The sequence below is a fragment of the Vipera berus genome, assembly GCF_964194415.1.
Source record: "Vipera berus genome assembly, chromosome: Z".
NCBI classification, from domain to species: Eukaryota; Metazoa; Chordata; class Lepidosauria; order Squamata; family Viperidae; genus Vipera; species Vipera berus.
This window is the reverse complement of record NC_138205.1, coordinates 47,977,634-47,998,799: the sequence shown is the minus strand read 5'-3', so window position 1 is coordinate 47,998,799 and position 21,166 is coordinate 47,977,634. Positions and strand designations below refer to the sequence as shown.

General features: G+C 39.4%; 1 protein-coding gene across 3 annotated transcripts in view; it reads left to right on the top strand.

Moving 5' to 3' along the window:
• The first annotated feature begins 3,723 nt into the window (after positions 1-3,723).
• SH2D4A (SH2 domain containing 4A) overlaps positions 3,724-21,166 on the top strand; it is a 35,112-nt gene continuing 17,669 nt past the window's right edge. For 2 of the 3 annotated variants that reach the window (XM_081342988.1, XM_081342986.1), the window contains exons 1-3: positions 3,724-4,153; positions 16,325-16,484; positions 19,583-19,763. In XM_081342988.1, the coding sequence (XP_081199114.1) occupies positions 3,988-4,153; positions 16,325-16,484; positions 19,583-19,763 (507 nt within the window). In that variant the 5' untranslated portion in view covers positions 3,724-3,987. The remainder of the gene's footprint in view (positions 4,154-16,324; positions 16,485-19,582; positions 19,764-21,166) is intronic. The other variant, XM_081342987.1, reaches the window with a different exon arrangement.

Here is a 21,166-nt window from a genome sequence, read left to right as displayed (position 1 = left end):
GCAGTAGACACCAAGAAAACTAAACAAGAGAATAGCCCTCAACATCTTCTGAACAGACATATGCCCCAAGCCAGCCAACTCAGATCTAGGAATAGCTTTATGGCAAGAACAAACATTCTTGAGAATATGCAAGAACAAAACTGAATTAAAAGATGGAGGAAGGAGACCATCAAGCAAGGAATCAGATTAAAGTAGGATATGGCTGAAGGATCTGACCCCCCTTATACTATTTGGGGGACCCCGAGTAGGCTGAGAGTGCCTAAGTGTAAAACCAATATGCTCAAGGAGAAGCTCTTAGCAGATAACAACACATGTGTGAATGTGAAGAGACACAGAGCCCAGCCCATCTGCTAATATGTCAGCTACTACCAGAAACATGTAATGATAATGATAGTCCTTTGGGAAAGGGCGGTATATAAATCTAAATAATAAATAATGAGCCTTGGTGGAGCAGTGGGCTAATGCCTCCTTAAGTAACGCCAGCTGCCTGCAATTAGTGCAGGTTCGCATCCCACCAGGCTCAAGGTTGACTCAGCCTTCCATCCTTCCGAGGTAGGTAAAATGAGGACCCAGATTGTTGGGGGCAATTAAGCTGACTTTGTAATAATGCCACTTGGGGGGGTGTATGAAAGCCCTAATAAGCAGGCATATACATAGAATGAAGGCTACTGCTAAGCTTGTAAGCCGCCCCGAGTCTTCGGAGAAGGGCGGGATATAAATGGAATAAAAAAAAATAATGACTTCTTTTGAGCCTTCTTTTTGGTTGAGACAAAGCCAAGAAGGTGGCTTCATTCTGGCAGTTTAAACTTTGACCTAGACACAGAAGAAGAAGAACTTATACTGCAGCTCATTTTCAAATAATATGGGCAGTCAGATTTTTAGCCCATGACTAGCCAAAGTTACATAATACAGTCTAGAAAAGGCCACATAAAAAGAACTTCTGATTAAAGGACATCTTCCAAGTAGATCAGAAAGTATCACTTAAAACATAGTAGAGCAACCCAGTGAGCTTATAGATAGGTTGAAGTCAATCATTTAAAATAATACTAGTTTCCCACCAACAGAGGAACTCTGCTGATCCAACAGAAAGATTGGAATCAGTGGCCTTTGAGATGATGTGAACTCTTCCGATCATCCTGATCTGCACTCATGCTGGCTGGAGCTATTGACAATCAGAATTCGAAAATGTTTGGATGTGGATGACCATAATTTTCATCCCCTATTGATAGAAATTATTTTATAAACAAGAGAGTCCTGTTCCATTTTTGACCCTGAAATGGCTTATAGCATTAATAGCCCAATTTCTGCAGGCATTCAGATTTGGAGCTTGTAGAAAATGCCGAGTCTTAAGAAGAATAAAAGTTGAGTATTCTTAGGCATAGAAAAACATAGTATACATAACTTACTTAAAAGTTTAATTAATTTCAACAATTAATTATTTATTGGTAAGCATATTTACAGCATTTCTGCTGTATCATTGCATTATTTTCCCTGAATTGAGCAGGAAAGCACTTTAAACTTTCCTTTTCATTATTCAACCAGTAGAATAAAGACATGCTCTAAGGAAACTTTGGTTTGATTTCTATCAGTGTTCGGAAACAAGCATTAATCAGCTCATAGCACTGGACACTGTCTATCTCTTAAGCTCTTAGGATATGGCATTCTACTTGCCAGGTAGTAGCCCAATAGTAAAAAGGGTAGAATGGGAATAATTTGTCTGGCTCCATAATAAAGTTTATGATACACAATTACTTTCTAATAAGAGAACACACGCACCCTATGCATGACAAATCATTCAAAAATATTTCTTACACTACACCCAATGTTATATGACTATTATGACAGCATAGGAAGTAAAAAAGTGATTCTTTTTCTCCCCCCTTTCTTTAAAATTCATATGTTGTATTTCCTACACTATTGCAACTGTTGATACACATTTGATTAAACTTGTTTACAATGTGGTTGGGCTAGCTTTATTTACTTGTATTGGGCTATTAGCCAGCCAGCTGACTTTACTTTGAAGCTCATGGAATTTGAGAATTGGCATTTTTATCCTATGGCTGTCCTTCCTCTATGAAAAGAGATATCTCTAAAACAGTGGATATGGTCTTGCATATGCCCTTGTTGCCACTAAAGATGTCTATTTCTTGAAAGCAGATATGTTTCTTGAATTGTAACCTGCACATTTCCTCCATAGGAAAGCATTCAGGGTTTGCGCATTACAACAGCAGAAACATCTTGCTTTTAGAAAACTTTGATTATGAAGTTCAGGCATAAAGAAATGACCACCTAGCTATTACAGAGAAATGCCAAACTCCCTTCAAATCCAGCTTTATCTCACACAAGTAAAAAAAGCTAGCCTATGCTTACCAGATGCATCTTCGCCGCAGCTCCTTAACAAAAGTGGACTTCTTTTTCCCAAGATTATCCTAAAGCAGGTCCATGTGATGTTCTTGCCAAAGCTCTGGATTCAGGTAGCTATGGAAAGTATTACTTTTAGACAGGGAAACAGACCCAGCCCAACCAGGATGAATGCAGGGTTTGATGTTCTTAATAATATCAAAATAGCCTCTTTGTCTTTAACCACAATATTTCTCATGAAAGATAACATATAATTATCTCTGTGTTTATTGAACACAATCCTCCTTTTGCAAGTCAGACACTGCTATGTCTTTGGGGAAAGTTTCTCAGTGGTTTATCTGGGCTACAAAGACTTTGAACAGGCAGCTTTCTGGTTCCCTGTTACTGGGAGCCTGGCCTTTAATACAGTGGTACAGCTATAAGAATTCTTATTCCATGTTCCAACCAGCAATCTACATACCAATCTTTTTTTTAACCAGAGTTTTACCGTATTTCCCACCTTTAGTAAACAGCCAGCATCCTGTATCTGATCTTCGTGCTGCTCTCTCGTAAGCTATTGGTTTGTTTAACTCTTTAGGACCTTACTTGCTATGTTTCTTCTATCAACCTTGGGGTCCCCACTATACCCACTGCTAGTTCTGTTCCCTCTTTTAAGGCCTCGAGTCATAGTTCTTAGGCTGGCTTTTAGCTTCCCTAAGTGGAACCTACAAACTATGGTAGCAGAGTATAGTGGTTTTCTTCATGAAGGCCTCCTGCCGCACCTTCTAGAAGTGCACTAAAAGAGCCATTTCCCTCCCTCTCTTCCCTTTTCTCTTCTCTTTTCTTCCACGGTAGACATTGAAACCATTGAATGTTTTCAATCCTCACTGTTTAGCTTTCTCTCCCCACCCTTAGAATATAATAAGATTAACTGATTGATTTATAATTTATAAATTTTAATAAATTTTATAAACTTTATAATTTCATAAATGTTATGATTTATATAAATCTCAGGGATACCCTAAGCTTACTGACACTAAAGATCATAATTTTTAATTGGCACCAGTTATTTCACCAGCCAGGAAATACTAAGAAAACAGACAAGGAAGGCATTATATTTCTTTTCCCTTTGCTGCTGTCACTTTGTTCACAGGCATTCTCTCCTTTCCTGGTTGCCAGAGCCCTTTCCTTAAACTGAAGGTCAGAGTTCATTTCTCATGTGACTGGTACATTAACTTTCTGGTTGCTGAGTCAGAGAGGGGGTAGACACACCTGCAACTTGGGCAGGGAGTGGTTTGACGTGGTATCAGATTAAGGCAGACTTCTCCCCTCCTTGTTTCTGTTCTGATTAAATTCTCCTTAATCCTGGAGACTACCTTTCTGTGAAAGGCAATTCCTGTTTTCCCTCAGGCTGTTATTTAGATTTTCTTTTCCATCATTGCAGGAAGTCTGATCTAAAATAAGGCTGCAGGCATTAAGGCTATAATTGCCATGTGGACAGCCTGCACTCCTGCTGTTTTTCTAGGGTGGGGGTAGATTTGTGCCTCTCCCTCGGCTCTTCATGCGTGTCTGTACAAGTGGCGGCGAGTGACGTGACCCTCTCACATACGGACAGCACTGATTCATGCCGGGAAGCTTTCTCCAGCCATGCTGAAGCAGATCCTGTCAGACATGTATGTGGACCCAGAGCTCCTGGCTGAACTCAGCGAAGAGCAAAAGCAGATCTTGTTCTTCAAGATGAGGCAGGAGCAGGTGAGAAGGTGGAAAGAAAGAGAAGCAGTGGCTACCGCCCCAAAGCCAGTACTGAGGAAAGGTCAGTGTGACCATTTTCTTTCTTATTTCTCGTCCAGAATTTTATTTCACTTTCTAAGCATGGACACAAAGTTTGCCATAGAATAAGTTTCAATGGTGTTATTGAATGAAAAAACAATGTTCTGTAGCTTTAAATAATGTGTGCTTTTACATAAATCATTAAAACTTTAATCTGAATAACCAGCTGGTTCGATAAGTGACTCTTTTTCCTAAATTCTAAGTATGAAGTGAGCCAAAGATGAGATTGACTAGTGAAGTTAAGCAAATTTGACAGGAATACGTTTTCATAGCTTCTTCATAGGGAACATCCATCCATGTGGCACTTTGTCCAGTAGTCTTCTCAAATTAAAAATCCTATTCATTGTGATACGACATTATGTCACATATGTTCCAACCAAGCACTTTTCTCAGCAGTCAGGTTATTGATTATAGTAACAATCAATAGGCAAAGGATACCATTGGATGGCTGCAAGGCATGGTCAAAAAAGTAAAGATGGCAACCATGACAGTATGATTGAAGCTGCATGATGCATATTAAAAAACAGGCAATTTTTAAAAAGTAAGCAGCCTATTACTTGAAGCAAACCTGCCAATTACCTTTACTCCTTCTTACCGCAGGACCTTGAGAACACAGTAAGCCAGTTCATCTGGCCAAGAGGGACTTGCAAAAAGAACAGGGAGCTCTCCATTTGAGCTACATCTGGTGCAATAATAATAATAAACCTTCAACATTATGCTACAGAAAAAGGAAATGAGATACTGTGAAGGTTTTTGTGGAAAGGAATAGGTGAACATAAGGTGTATTTGCAATGAGGTGAAGCTTCCTGGCAACCAAACTGTCACTCTTCTCAAATTAAAAATCCCATTGATTGTGATATGACATTATGTCACATCTGTTTCAACCATGCACTTTTCTCAACAGTCAGGTTGTTGACTGTAGCAACAATCAATAGGCAAAGGATACCATGGGATGGCTGCAAGGTATGTGTTGTGTACTGGGTTTGTTGTGCAGGAATGAAGACGAGGCAAGTGAGTTCAGCAAAGAGCATGGTTTATTTCTTGCAGGATCTGAACTAGAGAACAGGGCTGCAGCTGCAGCAATTTATACCTTGGCCCTTAGGCAGCAGCCAATAGGTTTGAAGCAACCTATTGCCGCCTAGGGGCCACCAATAGCAGCGCTGGAGATGGGTTGTCTGAGATGCTGGGAGCCATTAGCTAGCTCCCTGCTCTCGCAACCTACCAGCCGTTACCACGTGGTATTAACAAGCAAGCCCAATACATAACAGTATGGTCAAAAAAGTAAAGATGGCAACCATGACAGTATGATTGAAACTGCATTATGTATAGTAAAAAACAGGCAATTAAAAAATAAAAAAGTAAGCAGCCTATTACTTGGCACACAATCCCTATGGTAGAGTTGGGATCAGCCAAAATTCTTCACCTTTTCACCCCTGCTTATTAGTCCAGCATTCCCCACTCCTTTCCATTCAAAAATACAAATAACAGAGGTGACAATGAGTCACCTTGGAAGATTCCTCATTTGATTTCAACTTCACCAAGTTCATCACTACAGTTATCCCAAATATACTTTTTCACAAGACAAATGGACTTTCTTGTTTTCCTCTGAAGACATTTCACTTCTCATCCAAGAAGCTTCTTCAGCTCTGACCGGATGGTGGGGAATGGAAAGTTTTATACTCCTTGCAGACACTGGTCATTTGCATTCCTTTAGAGAGCAGTTAGTGCTACCTGGAGGCTTATCTGTATCTTCAGAGTCACCTGAGTAGTGCAAATGTGTGTGGAACCTTTTTGGAACAGTTGAAAGGATTGTGTTGTAGACTGGAGATAGATGATGTCATATCCCTCCCTCTCTGTTGAGAGAAGGCTATTGAATTTTGACATAGATGGCCTCTTTGACCCCTCTTTCAAACGAGAGGTCCTCTGTCCAAAATGTGGACTTTGCTGTCTTCAAAAGAGTGGCCTTTGTCTTTTAAATGCAGATGGACTGCTGAATCTTGTCCTGATGGGTTTGCTCTCCTTTGTTGTGCCATACTTTTATGAAGTTGTTGTTTTGTTCCCCCAATGTACAGCTCTGTACATAGTTCACTGCATTGTATTGCATATACCATATTGCTCAGTTTGTGTCTGGGTATTTTATCCTTGGGCTGGACAAGCTTCTTGTTATGTATGCAGGCACCTGCATAGCAACAGCCACCAGGGGGCGTTGGCCTGGACGGTTTCGGCGAGAAACCCAGTTTCGGCGGGAAACCTAGGGCCAAGCCCATTGGCTGTCCGCTTACCTGGCTAGGTATTTAAGGAGGCCAGGTAGCCCTCACTCCCCAGTTCACTACCCCCCTTCAATAAAGAGCTGAACTCACACACCGGCTGGCGTCTCTTCCTTGCGTCGGACCCACTACACAATAGTGGCGACGAAGGTGGGATTGCTGCCGACCAAGGGCTGAAGTCACTGTGGAAACGCTCCGCGAGCTGAAGGGAAAGGCATTTTTCCTTCCTTCTCCCCCACAACCACCACGCCGGTCACTGCATCCGCAACCGAGACCACACACCGCACCTCGACCTAGGCCGCAAGCCGCACCGCCATGGCAAGAGCCGGACAACCACGTGATTTCGACACCTGCCATCCCAAGACCTGGGCCCGCTACCTGGCTCACATTGAACTGTACATGCGGTTCAACCAGAAATCCGAGGACGGTGCGAAGACGGCAGCCCTGCTTTGCCTCGGGGGGCCAGCGCTGTTGGAGATTGCCGCGAACCTGTTCCCCCAGGAAGCCATCAACACCATCGCGTACTGGGACCTCGTGGCCAGACTCAATGCACACTTCAAGCCCCGACGCTCCAAGGTAGCCGCGTGGTCGCAGTTCGAAAAAAGGGACCAGCGCCCCAACGAGACCGGTGCCGACTTCCTCGCCACCCTACGAGAAGCCGCCGTCGCCTGCAGGTTCTCGATTTGGAGGAGTGGCTACGGGACCGGCTGATCTGCGGCCTACGAGACAGGCGGCTGCAAGAGCACCTATTCGAGAGAGAGGAGGTTTCGCTCCAGGAAGCCAAGGACGCCATCCTAGCCCACAAAGCGGCCTGCGGGGCCATCCAAGCATGCCAGGAAACCAGGTCTGGCAACCAGGCGACCAACATCCATTGGCAAAGTGCCACAGAGGAGGACGACCAGAGCATCGACCTCCTCCAGCGGAAATCAACCCCCGACCAGCGAGCCAGATGCCCAGACAAGCCAAGGCCTCCCAGCAATGCCACCAACCCTCAGAGGTGCGCAGGGTGTGGTGGGAACCACGTGCGCAGCCTCTGCAAGTTCCGGTCCACCACGTGTCGGGCCTGCAGGAAAACAGGCCACATAGCCGCGGTCTGTCGTAGCTGCCGCCCCCGAGAGGAGATCCACGAGCTGCAACTGGAGGAACCGCCGTTCGAAGGTACTGGGGCCCCGCCCAAAACGTGAATTGGCTATATTGAGAGCCGGCTGGCCATTAACCACACGGGTAGCTGCTGGCTGCTCAAACCCAAAATTAGATTAACAATCCGCTTGCAAGGCGTCCCTTGCAGCATAGAGCTTGACTCCGGATCAGCGGTCTCAATCATTTCAGACGAGACCCTTAACTTCATAACCAGCCGGAGCAAGCAGCAGATTAAATTACGGCCTACAAAATTAACTCTGACCGATTTTCAGAATTCGCCGGTCAAGGTAAAGGGGGAGGCCACCATTTTGGTGGGGTTCAAGGGTCGCGAAGGGCACCTGGACGTTGTAGTGGTAGAGGGCCGCAGAGCCAGTCTGGTGGATGGTGAAAGTCAAAATGTAAATATTGATCTTTGCGTGGTGGTTTCCTGTAAATTTCAGTGTTAAGGCTTCTGTCTTCCTTAATGTATACAGCACAGTCCAGGAAGGCTAGACTATTTTCCTTAACATCTTCAAGAGTGAACTTGATGTATCTGTCCCCCAAATTGATACGTTTGGTGAATGCTTCCACTTCCTGTGTTTTGATCTGCGTTGGAAGAAATGATGGTGATTTGCTCAAAGTTGTGAATTTTGCTGAAACTGCATTATTCGATTATCATATGGCTTTATTTTCTCTGCAATAGCCACAACTCTTTGTTTCAGCTATTCAACCACAACTGCAATTTCCTTTTTTTCCCCAGGTCGTATCTTGCTGTCAGGCTAAATCTGATTTTTTTTTATTCTTCAAGGTTCCTTGCCTCAAATTCTTACAATTACTTAAATCCAATTGAATTTTCTTTATTTTTATCTCCAGGTGGATTTTCCACTTTGGTTTTCCTTTCTTAATTCCTTTATTCTTTCCAATTCTCAAGCCCAATTCTTCAGTAGTAACATAAGTTGCTGCATACATTAGTTGGCTTGTTTGAGCTGATGTTTCTACTGGAATAGTCTGGACAGCTTCATTAACATTTTTAAATAATTTAGCCAAACTTCTCTTACTAATTTGATTCAGTTTAATCTCAGTTAATTTGGCTCAAGATCTTGGTTCTTCAAGATCTAATCCAGCTCTTGCTTCTTGTTCCTCATCCGCTCTTCTGATTTCTTTCCTTTTCTCCACTATTTGTTGCTCCATTATTCGTTATTCTTGATCTTGGGCTTCTCTGCTTGCAGTCTGTTGTAATTCGGCATTAATGAAGAGCTTGTGCTTCAAAATAACATGCCTCTGATCCATAAGTCTTTATTCATTGATTTCCATATCCAGGTGATTCTCCTTCCAAATCTTGAACATGCACTTTTGAAATCCATGTTTTGTTGGCTCAGATTGATAATAACCTTCCATAATTTTAATTTTCTTACTTTGTCCAAAAATTTTCCATTTTTTTTTGTTCGTCTTCCAGTTGCCTGTCAATTCCATGCCCTGGTTGCCTAGCAGAGGGAGCTAAGCACTGTGGCATAATTTTGCTGAACACCCAGGAGCCATAGCATTCAATGCAAGTTTTGTTGATCTGGGTGATAACTTGATCCTGTATAGAATTCACTTGACGTATTTTCACCATGGTTAAATTGATTTGGAGCAAGTTTAATCTCGCTCTTCTACAGAGCACACAAGCCTCCATCACAACAGGGTAAAGCTCCTTGGGTTGTTGTTGTTATTATTATTTAAGATTTAATCTTCAATTCGATTTGATGGTAAAAACATAACAGTTCAAGTCCTAACCAAGGACTTAAGAGCTGTTAAGGTAACGTCTGAGAATACAGGCAGTTCCGAGTAAGGTGGGGCAGTCTTTTTTGCAATCCATACTTCTGCCACTTCCACTAATTCTGCGTTCCCGTTCCAAACAGGTCAAGGCCTGGTAGTAGGTTGCAGCCTTGGGGTTGGGGTCCCTGGCCTAGAAAATCAAATGTAAATGCTGTGTCCCCTTCTTTTAAGTGTGGAATATGTTATCCTTGTCAGTGAAGTTGGAGTTGGAGGAGAATTTTGTCACTGCAGAATCTTTGGGTTTTACAGTGGTTTTTGTTTCTATTTTTCACTGTTCAAAAGTAAAGATGAATAGATACTGCATTCAGATTGCCTTATAGAGATTTCAGGAGTGAAAGTCTCATGGTGAAGAAAGAATTGCCCTTGTGTTTCATTTTTTTGCAGAAAATCTGGAGATTTTTCTGCAGACTGAAATTAGATGCAAAACACAGAAGGTGATATAATACTGCTGGTATTTTTTAAGTGATTATGTGCCATAAAGTCGTTGTTAACTCTTAGTGACCATATAGATTTTTCTCCATGATGAAACATACCAGTTCCATATAAAGCATTTAAACAAAATAATAGTTGGCCACCTGAATTAAGAGGATAAGGAAAGGAAAATGAGTCCAGGATAACTCAGCGCAGCCATCTCATTACTGCCAGCTTGCTACCACCAAGTTTCTTCTGTCCACTCACAGCCACCAAGTCGTCACTCACTATGGTTGGCAGAAGGGAGAGCTGGATGAGCGGGCAAGCAAGAGGGTGGGCAAAGTGCAAAGCGGGGACTGGGGGTTTCCCATTTTCACACCTCCCACTATCTCTCCTGCGACTGGGTTGAAGAGGCCAGCAGCAGTGGTGGACAGAGCGCGTGGCAGGGAGGTGGCAGCCACCAGGGAATCCCATTTTTACAAGGGACTTTTTAAGAAACGTGTTGGTCAAAATCAATGTATTTGACCAGTTTTATGTATCATAAAACATGGAATTTGTGCTATAAAATAGACTTTTTAGCTCTTCCTTCCTTAAGATGCCCATTGGTTATGATAGAGGGATTCCTCTCTATTCAGGTTCATGAAGATGTTTTGCAAATGGCTTTGAAATAACAGCTAAGATAATTGAAGGTTTGGATAATAGTATTTTGCATAGCCAGCAGCTGCCTAAATGCTTAATTAGATGTTATGTTTATAAATGTTGCTCAATTTAACTAACAAGAAGTTCAGGAAGAAACCAGCATGGCTGCATAAAGATCTCTCTGACAAACTGAAAGACAAAAAGGACAAGTAATAAAAAATGGAAAGAGAGACACATAACTAAGGTTGATTATCAGCAGACAGCCAGAACATGCAAAGATGAAGTCAGGAAAACAAAGGCTCAGAACGAACAAACACTTGAAACAGAAATCATGGATAATAAAAAAAAAGTTTCTTCCAACATATTAACAAGAAAAAAGTCAAGGAAACTGAATGTCCACTAAAGAGAGAATATGGCAAGGAAATAACTGGAAACAGGGAGAAAGCAGAGCTGCTTAACTCATACTTTGCATCAGTCTTCACACAAAAAGAAACCAGCCCAACATAGCAAAAAAAAAAACCACTGCAAAAGACAAATTAGAAACAAAAATTAAAATAAGCAAGAAAATGGTAAGAGAACACCTATCTGACCTTGAAAAATATAAATCACTGGGGCCTGATAGATTATATCCCAGAGTTCCGAAGGAGCTGGCATATGTTATCTCAGAACCATTGCACCACATCTTTCAAAAATTCAGGAACACCGGGGAAGTAGCTGAGGATTGGAAAAGGGCTGGTGTAGTTCCCATCTTCAAGAAAGGAAAAAGAAAAAAAAACGGACCCAGGAAACTACAGACCAATTAGTTTAACATCAATACTTGGGAAGATCCTAGAAAAGCTAATAAAAAAACAGTTTTGCGAACAACTAGAAGCAAACAAAGTTATAACTAGTAGTCAGCACGGGTTTGTTAAAAACAGATCATGCCAAACCAATCTTATTTCATTCTTCAACAAAGTGACTAAACTAATAGACCAACAAAATATTATGGACATAATATACTTAGACTTCAGTGAGGCATTTGATAGGTAGACCACAACCTATTCCTTGGTAAGTTAGAAAAAGGTGGAATAGACAACATTATCACCAGATGGATCTGTAGCTGCCGGCAAACTATACTCAATGAGTAGTCCTCAATGGCACTACATCCACATGGAGAGAAGTAAGGAGTGGGGTACTACAAGGTTCCGTCTTAGGCCCAGTACTCTTCAGTATCTTCATCAATGACTTACATGAGGGAATTGAAGGGGAACTCATCAAATTTGCAGATGACACTAAACTGGCAGGAGTAGCCAACACTCAGGATCCAAATAGATCTTGACAAACTTGAACAATGGGCCCTATCCAACAAAATGAGTTTCAATGTGGAGAAAAGCAAAATTTTACATGTAGGCAGGAAAAATCAAAAGCACAAGTACAGATTGGGCAAGATCTGGCTTAAAAACTGTAACTGTGAGAGGGCCCTTGAGGTCCTAGTGGATGATCACTTAACTATGAGCCAGCAGTGTGCAGCAGCAGCCAAAGAAGCTAATACAATCCTGGGTTGTATAAACAGAGGCATAGAATCAAGATCACACAAGGTATTTATACCACTTTATAAAACCCTAATAAGACCACACCTGGAATACTGCAGCCAATTTTGGTCACCATATCACAAAAAAGATGTTGAGAGTTTGGACAAATTCAGAGAAGAGCAACTAAGATGATCAAAGGCTGGAGACTAAAACATACGGAGAACGGCTGCAGGACTTGGGCTTGGCTAGTCTAAAGAAAACAAGAAATAGAGGAGACATGATAGCAGTATTCCAGTATTTGAGTGGCTGCCACAAAGAAGAGGGGGGCATGTTATTCACCAAAGTACCAAAGGGAAGGACAAAAAACAATGGTTGGAAACTGATCAAAGAAAGAAGCAATCTGGAATTAAGGAGAAACTTCCTGACAGTGAGGACAATTAATAAGTGGAACAGCTTGCCTCCAGACATTATGGACGCTCCATCACTGGAGATTTTTAAGAAGAGGTTAGACAGTCACTGTGTGTGAGATGGTATAGGTCCTCCTGCTTGAGCAGGGGGCTGGACTAGAAGACCTCCAAGGTCCCTTCCAGATCCTATCCTATCCTATCCTATCCTATCCTATCCTATCCTATCCTATCCTATCCTATCCTATCCTATCCTATCCTATCCTATTTTTTACAATATGAATGCTGTTAACTGGCATTAAACAAGATTATCAATTTCTATTACTTTTGGGTCTCTTTAACTACACATGGAACCAGGGAATTATGAATGCAACCTCAGTACCCATCTGAAATATCCTGATATTAGTAAATTATATTTAATATTATATTTTTGTGCAGTGTGATTTCCATTTCTTGGAAGAATAATTTATGTCAATATTTGTAAGTCCAACAAAGCTTGATAGAATAAAGCAAGATAGAATAAATAGTATTAATTAGATATAGCTTGATAAAAGCATGGAATTATATAAGGAAAATAATAAGCTCAACAGTTTCACCATTAACCTCTCCTTCAATGCTTTCAGTGTTGGAGACAGATTAAGAAACATGTAATTAAATATGCAGACAAGGCCCACTCAGATTCCATGAATAGAAGGCACAGCAATAATTATTCAGTGAAGATCAGAATGTACTGTGATTGATGTATTTATAAATTGCTAGAAGTATAAAATCTGATCTTAATAACAATGGAAGGATATTAAGAAAAAAGATTGAATTCAAAGTGCTTATACAAAATGAAAACTATCTGTCAGGGCACATATATAAATCCCTACTTAAAGATGATAGAACAAATAAGAAGCAGTATAAAAAAATACAATAATGGAGAGAATTATGGACCAAACTCATAAAATCTAAAAAATATATTAAAAAAATAGTTGAAAATGTTAAAATTGGTATACAACTTAATCAGTAATATCCAAGACAGATAAGTCATACATCCCTACAATAAATTTGGAAATACCTTGAAATAGAAGGAATATTTTACCATCTGCAAAAAACCTTAAAATATTAAAATCTTTAATATGTATAAACAATAATCTAATAATAATAATAGAGACAAGGGTGAAGGTTTGTTCTCCAAGCTCTTCCACAAGCTTAGACAAAGAAGCTTCACCCTCATCCTACAGATATTTGGCACTATTGCAAACAGTAGAGACTTTAGTATCAAATGATTTGTTGTATTTTGTAGTTGCTTATTAAAGTCACATTTATCTTTGGATGCAAAATTTAATACTAACATAAACTTTACCTCTAAAGACTTAAGCCATCTAAATGTTAGAGTGTTAGTAATTTCAAATCAATATTGTATACATACCATTGTACTCAAATAATAAAATGTACTATTTATGTTTTATAATACAGTGGTACCTCAGTACTCATTAATTGGTTCTGGAAGGCATGATGAGTACTAAAAATGAAGAGTACCAACAAACCACGTGACTTACCATGTGACCCTTTGTTTCAGCTGGGAAAGACTTCCTATCTATACATTTCCCTATGTCAGCAATCTTTCCAGCATGGCCAACTTCCTGTCTGTCTTCTGCAGCTGTCCCCAACTTCCTTTTGCAGTGATCTTCATGGCATAGCTGATTTCCTGTCCATTCTCCATGGCCATCTCCTTCTTCCTATACAGCATCTCATCAAGTATCAAACAAATGACAAAGACCGGGACAAATTTTCATATCAAAATGTGTTGAGTATCAAATTCGATGAGTTTTGAAGCAGTCAAGTACTGAAGTACAATTATAATACAATTTTAAAAACAGAATAAATCTTATTTGTTTTTTCCACTAATATAAATTGCCCTTGATTTTACAAACAGATCACTTCTCATTGAATGCTAGAATTTATCTGGTCCAGTATTCTGCTATTATAATAATAATAATTACAAATTTCTGGCCTGAAGCAGCTCTAGACAGATTGGTTCTCTATTTAATCTGCTTCCAAGCTGCACTAGATTAATTTTCTTGACACTGCCATGACTGACATTCTTTAAAGAGAGGCCCAACCTACTGCCCTTGGCAGGCACAAACATTGTTTAAGGGAAGCAAAAATTCCAGTGGAGATAACAAAAAGCAATCATACCATAGCTTCCTTTTTTTAGTTATAGACAGGCTATAGCTATATATCAAGCTCATCTGGTTGGCCTCCTCAGCTGGTTATGCAGCCTTCAGACCCATTTTTCCTCTTGTCACTCATTCCTGCATCCAGATGTAATTATTTTATTAGGAAATATGAAGTATGTACCTTTATGGTAAATGGTGGGGGGGAGGGAGATGGAGGTAATAAATTTGTCAACTATTTTGCACCATAAAGACAAGAAGTGAAAACAGTTCATGTTATATTTCATCTCAGCTAAGTAATCTATTGTTCATATTAATCAGTAGCTGACTCCAATGGGCTTATGTTCTTCTTTTCTTCTTTTTTTGCACAGTTTGATCTTGTTTTCCCCAAACAACTCACTTTGATCCTCATAAAACAAGCACAGTCATTTCCAAGCCAAATTGTTACCTAAGGGACTAATTTGAAGGGAGACTGTGGGACACCAAGAGGTTAATTACTGACCTGGACTATAAAAATGACAATTAGGATTGAAAATTTCTTATTTAAAGAGAGAATCTCTTTGTGTGTATATCTGTGTGTTTGTGTGTGTGTATGTGTGTGTGTGTACATGTACATATAGTACATAAGCATACACATATGCATATATGTGTATGTGTTTATGTATGTATATATGTATATAATAAAATTATGAGATATCATTGTTTAAGAATGGAGGAAATAGGTCAATGGATGTTTAGTAAAATATGTGGCCTTGTCCTATCCTTTAGAAACAAGGTTTATAGAACATTCGCAAGGTTATCAGTCCAAGAATGCAACCATTAGAATGAAAACTTTCTGTCTCAAACAATTAAGTTAGAAACAAATATTATAATGAATAGGCAAATGGAGGTCCATATGGTATCTTTGGAATTTAGAATACATTTATATGCAAAGGCAGCATAGTGGTTTGATCTCTGGTTCCCCCTACCATTATTTTATATCCAATGTTCAATTTGGAGCATGAATGAACCAACTAGCCCACATCAATACTGGCAGCGGTAGATATATGGATGAAATCAAGATACATTTATTATATTATATGCCCACATTTAATTGCTAATAATTATTATTGTTATGGGATAGTTTTGTATTGTTCATTTTACTGTTTGCACTTTTATTATGAATGAAGGTGAATATACATGTTCCAGTTCGAGTCTAAAAGCTCAGAAGTCAAAACTTCTGGTTCCAATGACTGACCCAGATTGAGCCCTGTACTTTTATTGGTCAATGACTAAAACAAAGTTTCTGTCTGGATGAAACTACTACAGATAATTGTTAGTTCATATACTTTCGCTTTGCTTATTCTATTTTAACTGGGGTTTTATTTTCAGGGATAATTTAATCTTTTAATTCTCTTTTAACTTTGTATTTTATATTGATGTGATTTTAAAATGCCCTGTAAACCGCCCTGAGTCCTTCGGGAAAGGGCAGTATATAAATCTAATAAAATCTAAAATCTAAATCTAAATCTATCAGCAATCTCAAAAGTCTCTGAAATTTTCCCCTCATATCTATTAGAGCAGTAATACAAAAATATTGGCTCTCCTTTTGATTTTTTTTTTAAATGGAAAGGCTAAATGGGTGCCTTTGAATCCCGTATGGAATTTATGTAATTTTTAAATTCATTTGAGCTTGTAAAATATTGAAGGCCACTCTGCCATTCCATTAAAGAGTCAACCAGATGGAACTGCACGTGGATGGTAAAGGAAACTGGTACACTGAACACACTGTAGATTACTGATAATTTCATTGATGTTAAAGCAGTTTTATTGTTGTCTTGCAGACCATGGAAAATCTGTTCAGTGGAAGCTTGGTGCAGATGGTGATATCTGGGTATGGGTAATGGGAGAACACATGCTGGATAAACCATATGACCTTCTGTGTAGTGAGATTCTTGCTGAAAGAGTGAAGCAACAGTCACTTCAGCAAGTAGAAAAAATAAGGTTAGTACAGCCTTCCAATACTGAAAACAATACACCAAATCTGTCATTAAAAGGAATTTCTTCGAGGCAGGTCCTGACTAGTACAAACTGCATGTTATGGGTTGCTGTCCAATCTGGATATAACAAAGGATAGAGACTCTAATCCAGGGGTCGGCAACCTTAAACACTCAGAGCAACTTGGACCCGTTTCCCAGAGAAAAGAAAACACTGGGAGCCGCAAAACTGGTGCACCCACTGTGTGTGTGTGTGTGTGTGTATGAGACAGAGAGAGAGAGAGAGAGAGAGAGAGATGCTGCTTTCTGCTTTCTGCGGAGACACAGCAAAGGCAGGAGCCCCGCCCAATAAGCTTGTCAGACAACAGCATGAGGCCACTCTCTTTGTTACACACACACACACACACACACACACACAAACACAAACACAGAGGGGGGGAAAGCGCAAATGCCTCTCTCTGTCTCTCTCTCTCTCTGCAAATGGCGGAGGATGACTGGGAGCTGCAGGAGAAGGCTGAAAGAGCTGCATGCGGCTCCAGAGCTGCGGGTTGCCGACCTGTGCTCTACCCAATCTTTTCTATTTGGCATCCTCAAGACTGACTTCACTTCCCAGAATTCCTAGGAATAAGCAAATATTACACTTTTCTATTTTTAAAAAACTTTCCAAAGTATTCAAAGAAACCAGGATACTTAAAAAATAAGAGCATTGTTCCAAGTTTTATTTTTCCATTGTGGAAAACAGACTGGATTCCTGAATGATGGAATTTTTCCCCCCCAGTAAATCCCAAAGAAATATTGTGGTTCTCAAACAATGTAAGATAAGATAAACTAAGGTAAGGTAAGGTAAGATGGTGAGATAAGATAAGCTGAGATAACTTTTATTGTCACTTTTTTCTGTGAACACACTGGCACACATTAAAAAATGAAAATCTGATGCCTCTGTGGTAAGGATAGGGAAAGAAGAAGTGCTCTTCTCATATGATGCAGAAAATGCAGGCACTGCTGTGCTCGCTTCACCAGTGCCTCACTGTTGAGTGACCAAGCTAATCTGCTCGTCAGCTGCACACCCAGAAATTGATACTACTAACCACCTCCACAATTGAATCATTAATAAACAGAAGTGTATGGCTGGGCCTGCCTTTTCTGAAATTGGCAATGATTTCTTTTGTTTTTCCTACATTTAAAACCAGGCTGTTTTTATTACACCAGTTCATCAAGCCCTCTACTTCCTCCTGGTAATCGCCCTCATTATCATCCTGAATAAGGCCCACTACTGTTATATCATCTACATACTTCACAATCTAGTTGGTAGCAAACCTTACACAACAGTCATGGGTTAGCAGGGTGAAAATAGCGGTTTTAGGACACAACCCTGAAGAGAAGCTCTGCTCAAGAACACGGTGTTAGAAATATTAGTCCCAACTCTCACATATTAGGGCCTATCAGTGAGAAAATGAAGAACCCAGTTGCACAAAGGAGTACTGAAACCTAAAAGGCCTAGTTTATCTACTAAATGCTGAGGAATGATCCTATTAAATGCTGAACTAAAGTTTACAAACAGCATTTGCACATGAGTTTTTTCTTTCCTCTAAGTGCTCCAACCTCAGATGAAGAACATAGGAAAAAGCATGTAGGAAGGAATTTTGCAAGTTAAATGAAGTCACTACACAGCAGACTGACAAGAATCTTAAATAGTGTGGAATGAAAGAAGGAAGAGAAGAGGGCACCATTTGCCTTTAGTTTCAACTGTGAAATGTTCAAGAGAGGAAGAACAAGCCTATATGTGATTAAATAAAACAGGAGTTCATTATTTAGTGGGCAGGGTTGTTGACAGGTTCTTGAGGCAGGCAGAAGTTCTATGTTAGAAGTCTCCCATTATTTTTTATAACTGCAATTATGCAGCTGCTACTGGTTGACATTTTAGTCCAAATGCAGATGCTGGGGAAGAGGACATTCAATCTTTTTCTCCAATAGCCAATTCTAAATCTAACTTCATGAAACTGGTGCTGGCACAGAGGCCCAGACCTATAATTCTCATAGTAAGGCTATCAATAGTTTCTATGACAGAGAAGTGCCACTGATCGGAGGGAGGGAGCGAAGGGGAAAGGAAGGAAGCCATTTCAATTATAATTGTATGAATCTTCCATATAATCTAAATGTGGGAAAATATTAACAGATTTGTGTGTATTGAAGAACAACAACAACAATAATACATCTACATCTGCCTATCCCAGGTAAGGACTTGATAGGTAGACAAAAATGCAAAATCCAGTCTAAACATCTGGCTGACTGTGCAAATAATAATAATAATAATAATAATAATAATAATAATAATAATAATAATAATAATAATAATAATAATAATTTATTATTATTATTATTATTATTATTATTATTATTATTATTATTATTATTATTATTATTATTATTATTATTATTATTATTATTATTATTATTATTGAGTTGGAAGGGGACTTAGAGGTCATCTAGTCCAAACCCCTGCTCAGGCAGGAAACCCTATACCATTTGAGACAAATGGCTGTCCAGACTCTTCTTTAAAAATTCCATTGCTGGAGCATTCATAACTTCTGGATGCAGGTTGTTCCACTGATTAATCGTTCTAACTGTCTTTGTTAGTTCTAGGTTGCTTCTCTCCTTGACTAGTTTCCATCTGTTGCTTCTTGTCCTGCTTTCTGGTGCTTTGGAGAATAGCTTGGCTCCCTCTTCTTTGTGGCAGCCCCTGAGATATTGGAACACTGCTATCATGTCACCACTCGCCCTTCTCTTCATTAAACTACACATATCCAATTCCAGCAACTGTTCCTTATATGTTTTAGCCTCCAATGCCCTAATCATTTTTGTTTCTCTTCTCTGCACTCTTTCTAGAGTCTCAACTTTAATTTAAGGATAATTTAAGGGCCAGCCTACAACTGTACCACTTCAGTGCTATGTAATACGAAGGTAGAGATATAGCTACCTATCAAAACATTTTTTACATTAACTCCTATTGCAGCTTCTTTTATTTGCTGCACATGCAGGTAAAAACCAAAGTTGTTTGAAAAGCTTCTGTTTCCTTGAAAAACTCTTTGTTTTCTTATTTTATAGAAGAACCCCAATGAAAAAAGTCACAGAGAGTTTGGTATTATCTCCTCCACAGTTTCTATCAGAGACCCAACCTAGATTTGAAATACTGCGAGACAATAAAAATTTTGTGCAAAGAGATTTACCAAAGAAAGTGGAAAACACACCAGCTGTTGGAAATTACAGAAATCTAGAATGTGTCCAGGTAATGTTCTTGTTTCTTACTATTCAAACATTAAAATGAAAGCTGAGGGGAAAAGAATTCCATGGTGAAACCAATGAATGATGATTTTAGGAGTTATTTGGGGGTCCCAGTGAGCATTCAGGTGAATCAACACTGAGGGAATGATGAAGATTAACTTTGCTACAGGAAGTTAAACCAAAAAAGCTATTTGTGCCATGATGCTCAACTTGTGCCCCCTCCCATTACAGGTGACACAGCAGTATCAAAAAATGCTGCTGCACTGTAATATTATGCATATACGAAATAATAGTTTTAATTTATATCTCACTGAATGCCATATAAATGGTTCTATTTACACTGTACACTTGCACTGTACACAGAGGAGTAAGGCTGTCATGCAAAGTCTAAAATTCAAGATGATCAGCCCAGTTAATTGAGCTTAATTTTTTTAGGGGGACTAAATTAATTTCTTGAAATCATCATTCAGCAGAATTATTTGAATATTAACTCTGTTTCAAAATTTGCAATTGAAAGTATAGTTTTGAGTGGTCCTGCAAGATTGAGACTGTAGGTACTACATCCTTGTATTTCAGTTTTACTTCCACCCCCACCTCTTGGCTGCACCAGGTTGTACTAAAAAGGGGGCTAAAATAACTGGGGAGGAACATTTCCCACATTACTGTTATTTTTCTATCCTAGAATAATTTAATATATAAAATTAGATACAATCTTTCAAGAATTTTTTATTACTTATTTTTACTTGTATTTAATAGTAATTCATTGGAGTTAAATTAGACATGTTACCTTTTACATAAAAGCAGCAAATACTCTATCAGGAATAGATTTTCAGTGAAATCACTTATTAAATTAATGTACCTGTGGTTAATGATTAAAACGAAGGCATGTTGGTCAAGGAGGCTGGTTCCTGGGTCACATGAGCTATGGTAGATAAGGTGAAAAGAGGTCCATTTATTCACTTCACTGATTAAAGAAGGTAATCAAGAACTGGAAAAAAAACCACTTGAAAAAAAGCTCTGAGTTAGTGAGCCTTGATTACAGCTTCATAAATGGTTATAAGCATAAAGGTTTGTCAATAGGGAGTAGAAATTAGAGGAAGATTATGTTAAATGTGCTAGGTTTTTTTGGTATTTTGCTGTCACAAACTGAAAAATAAACTTACTGTACAGTGTGAACCCTGGCTCTTCTGGAACATAATAACTCTATAGACATATATTGAGAAGAATAGTATCTCAACAGCATCTGACTTAGTGCAAAATGTTTCCATTATCTTTTCTGGAATCAGAGAAGCTGGCAATACCTAGCTAACCATATCTGATTTTTAAAAAGCTGACCAGAATCACGCCCTTTTAGCAATTGGAAGGATCATCTCCAGGTAATCCCAAGGCTGTAGATAAACTGGAAGG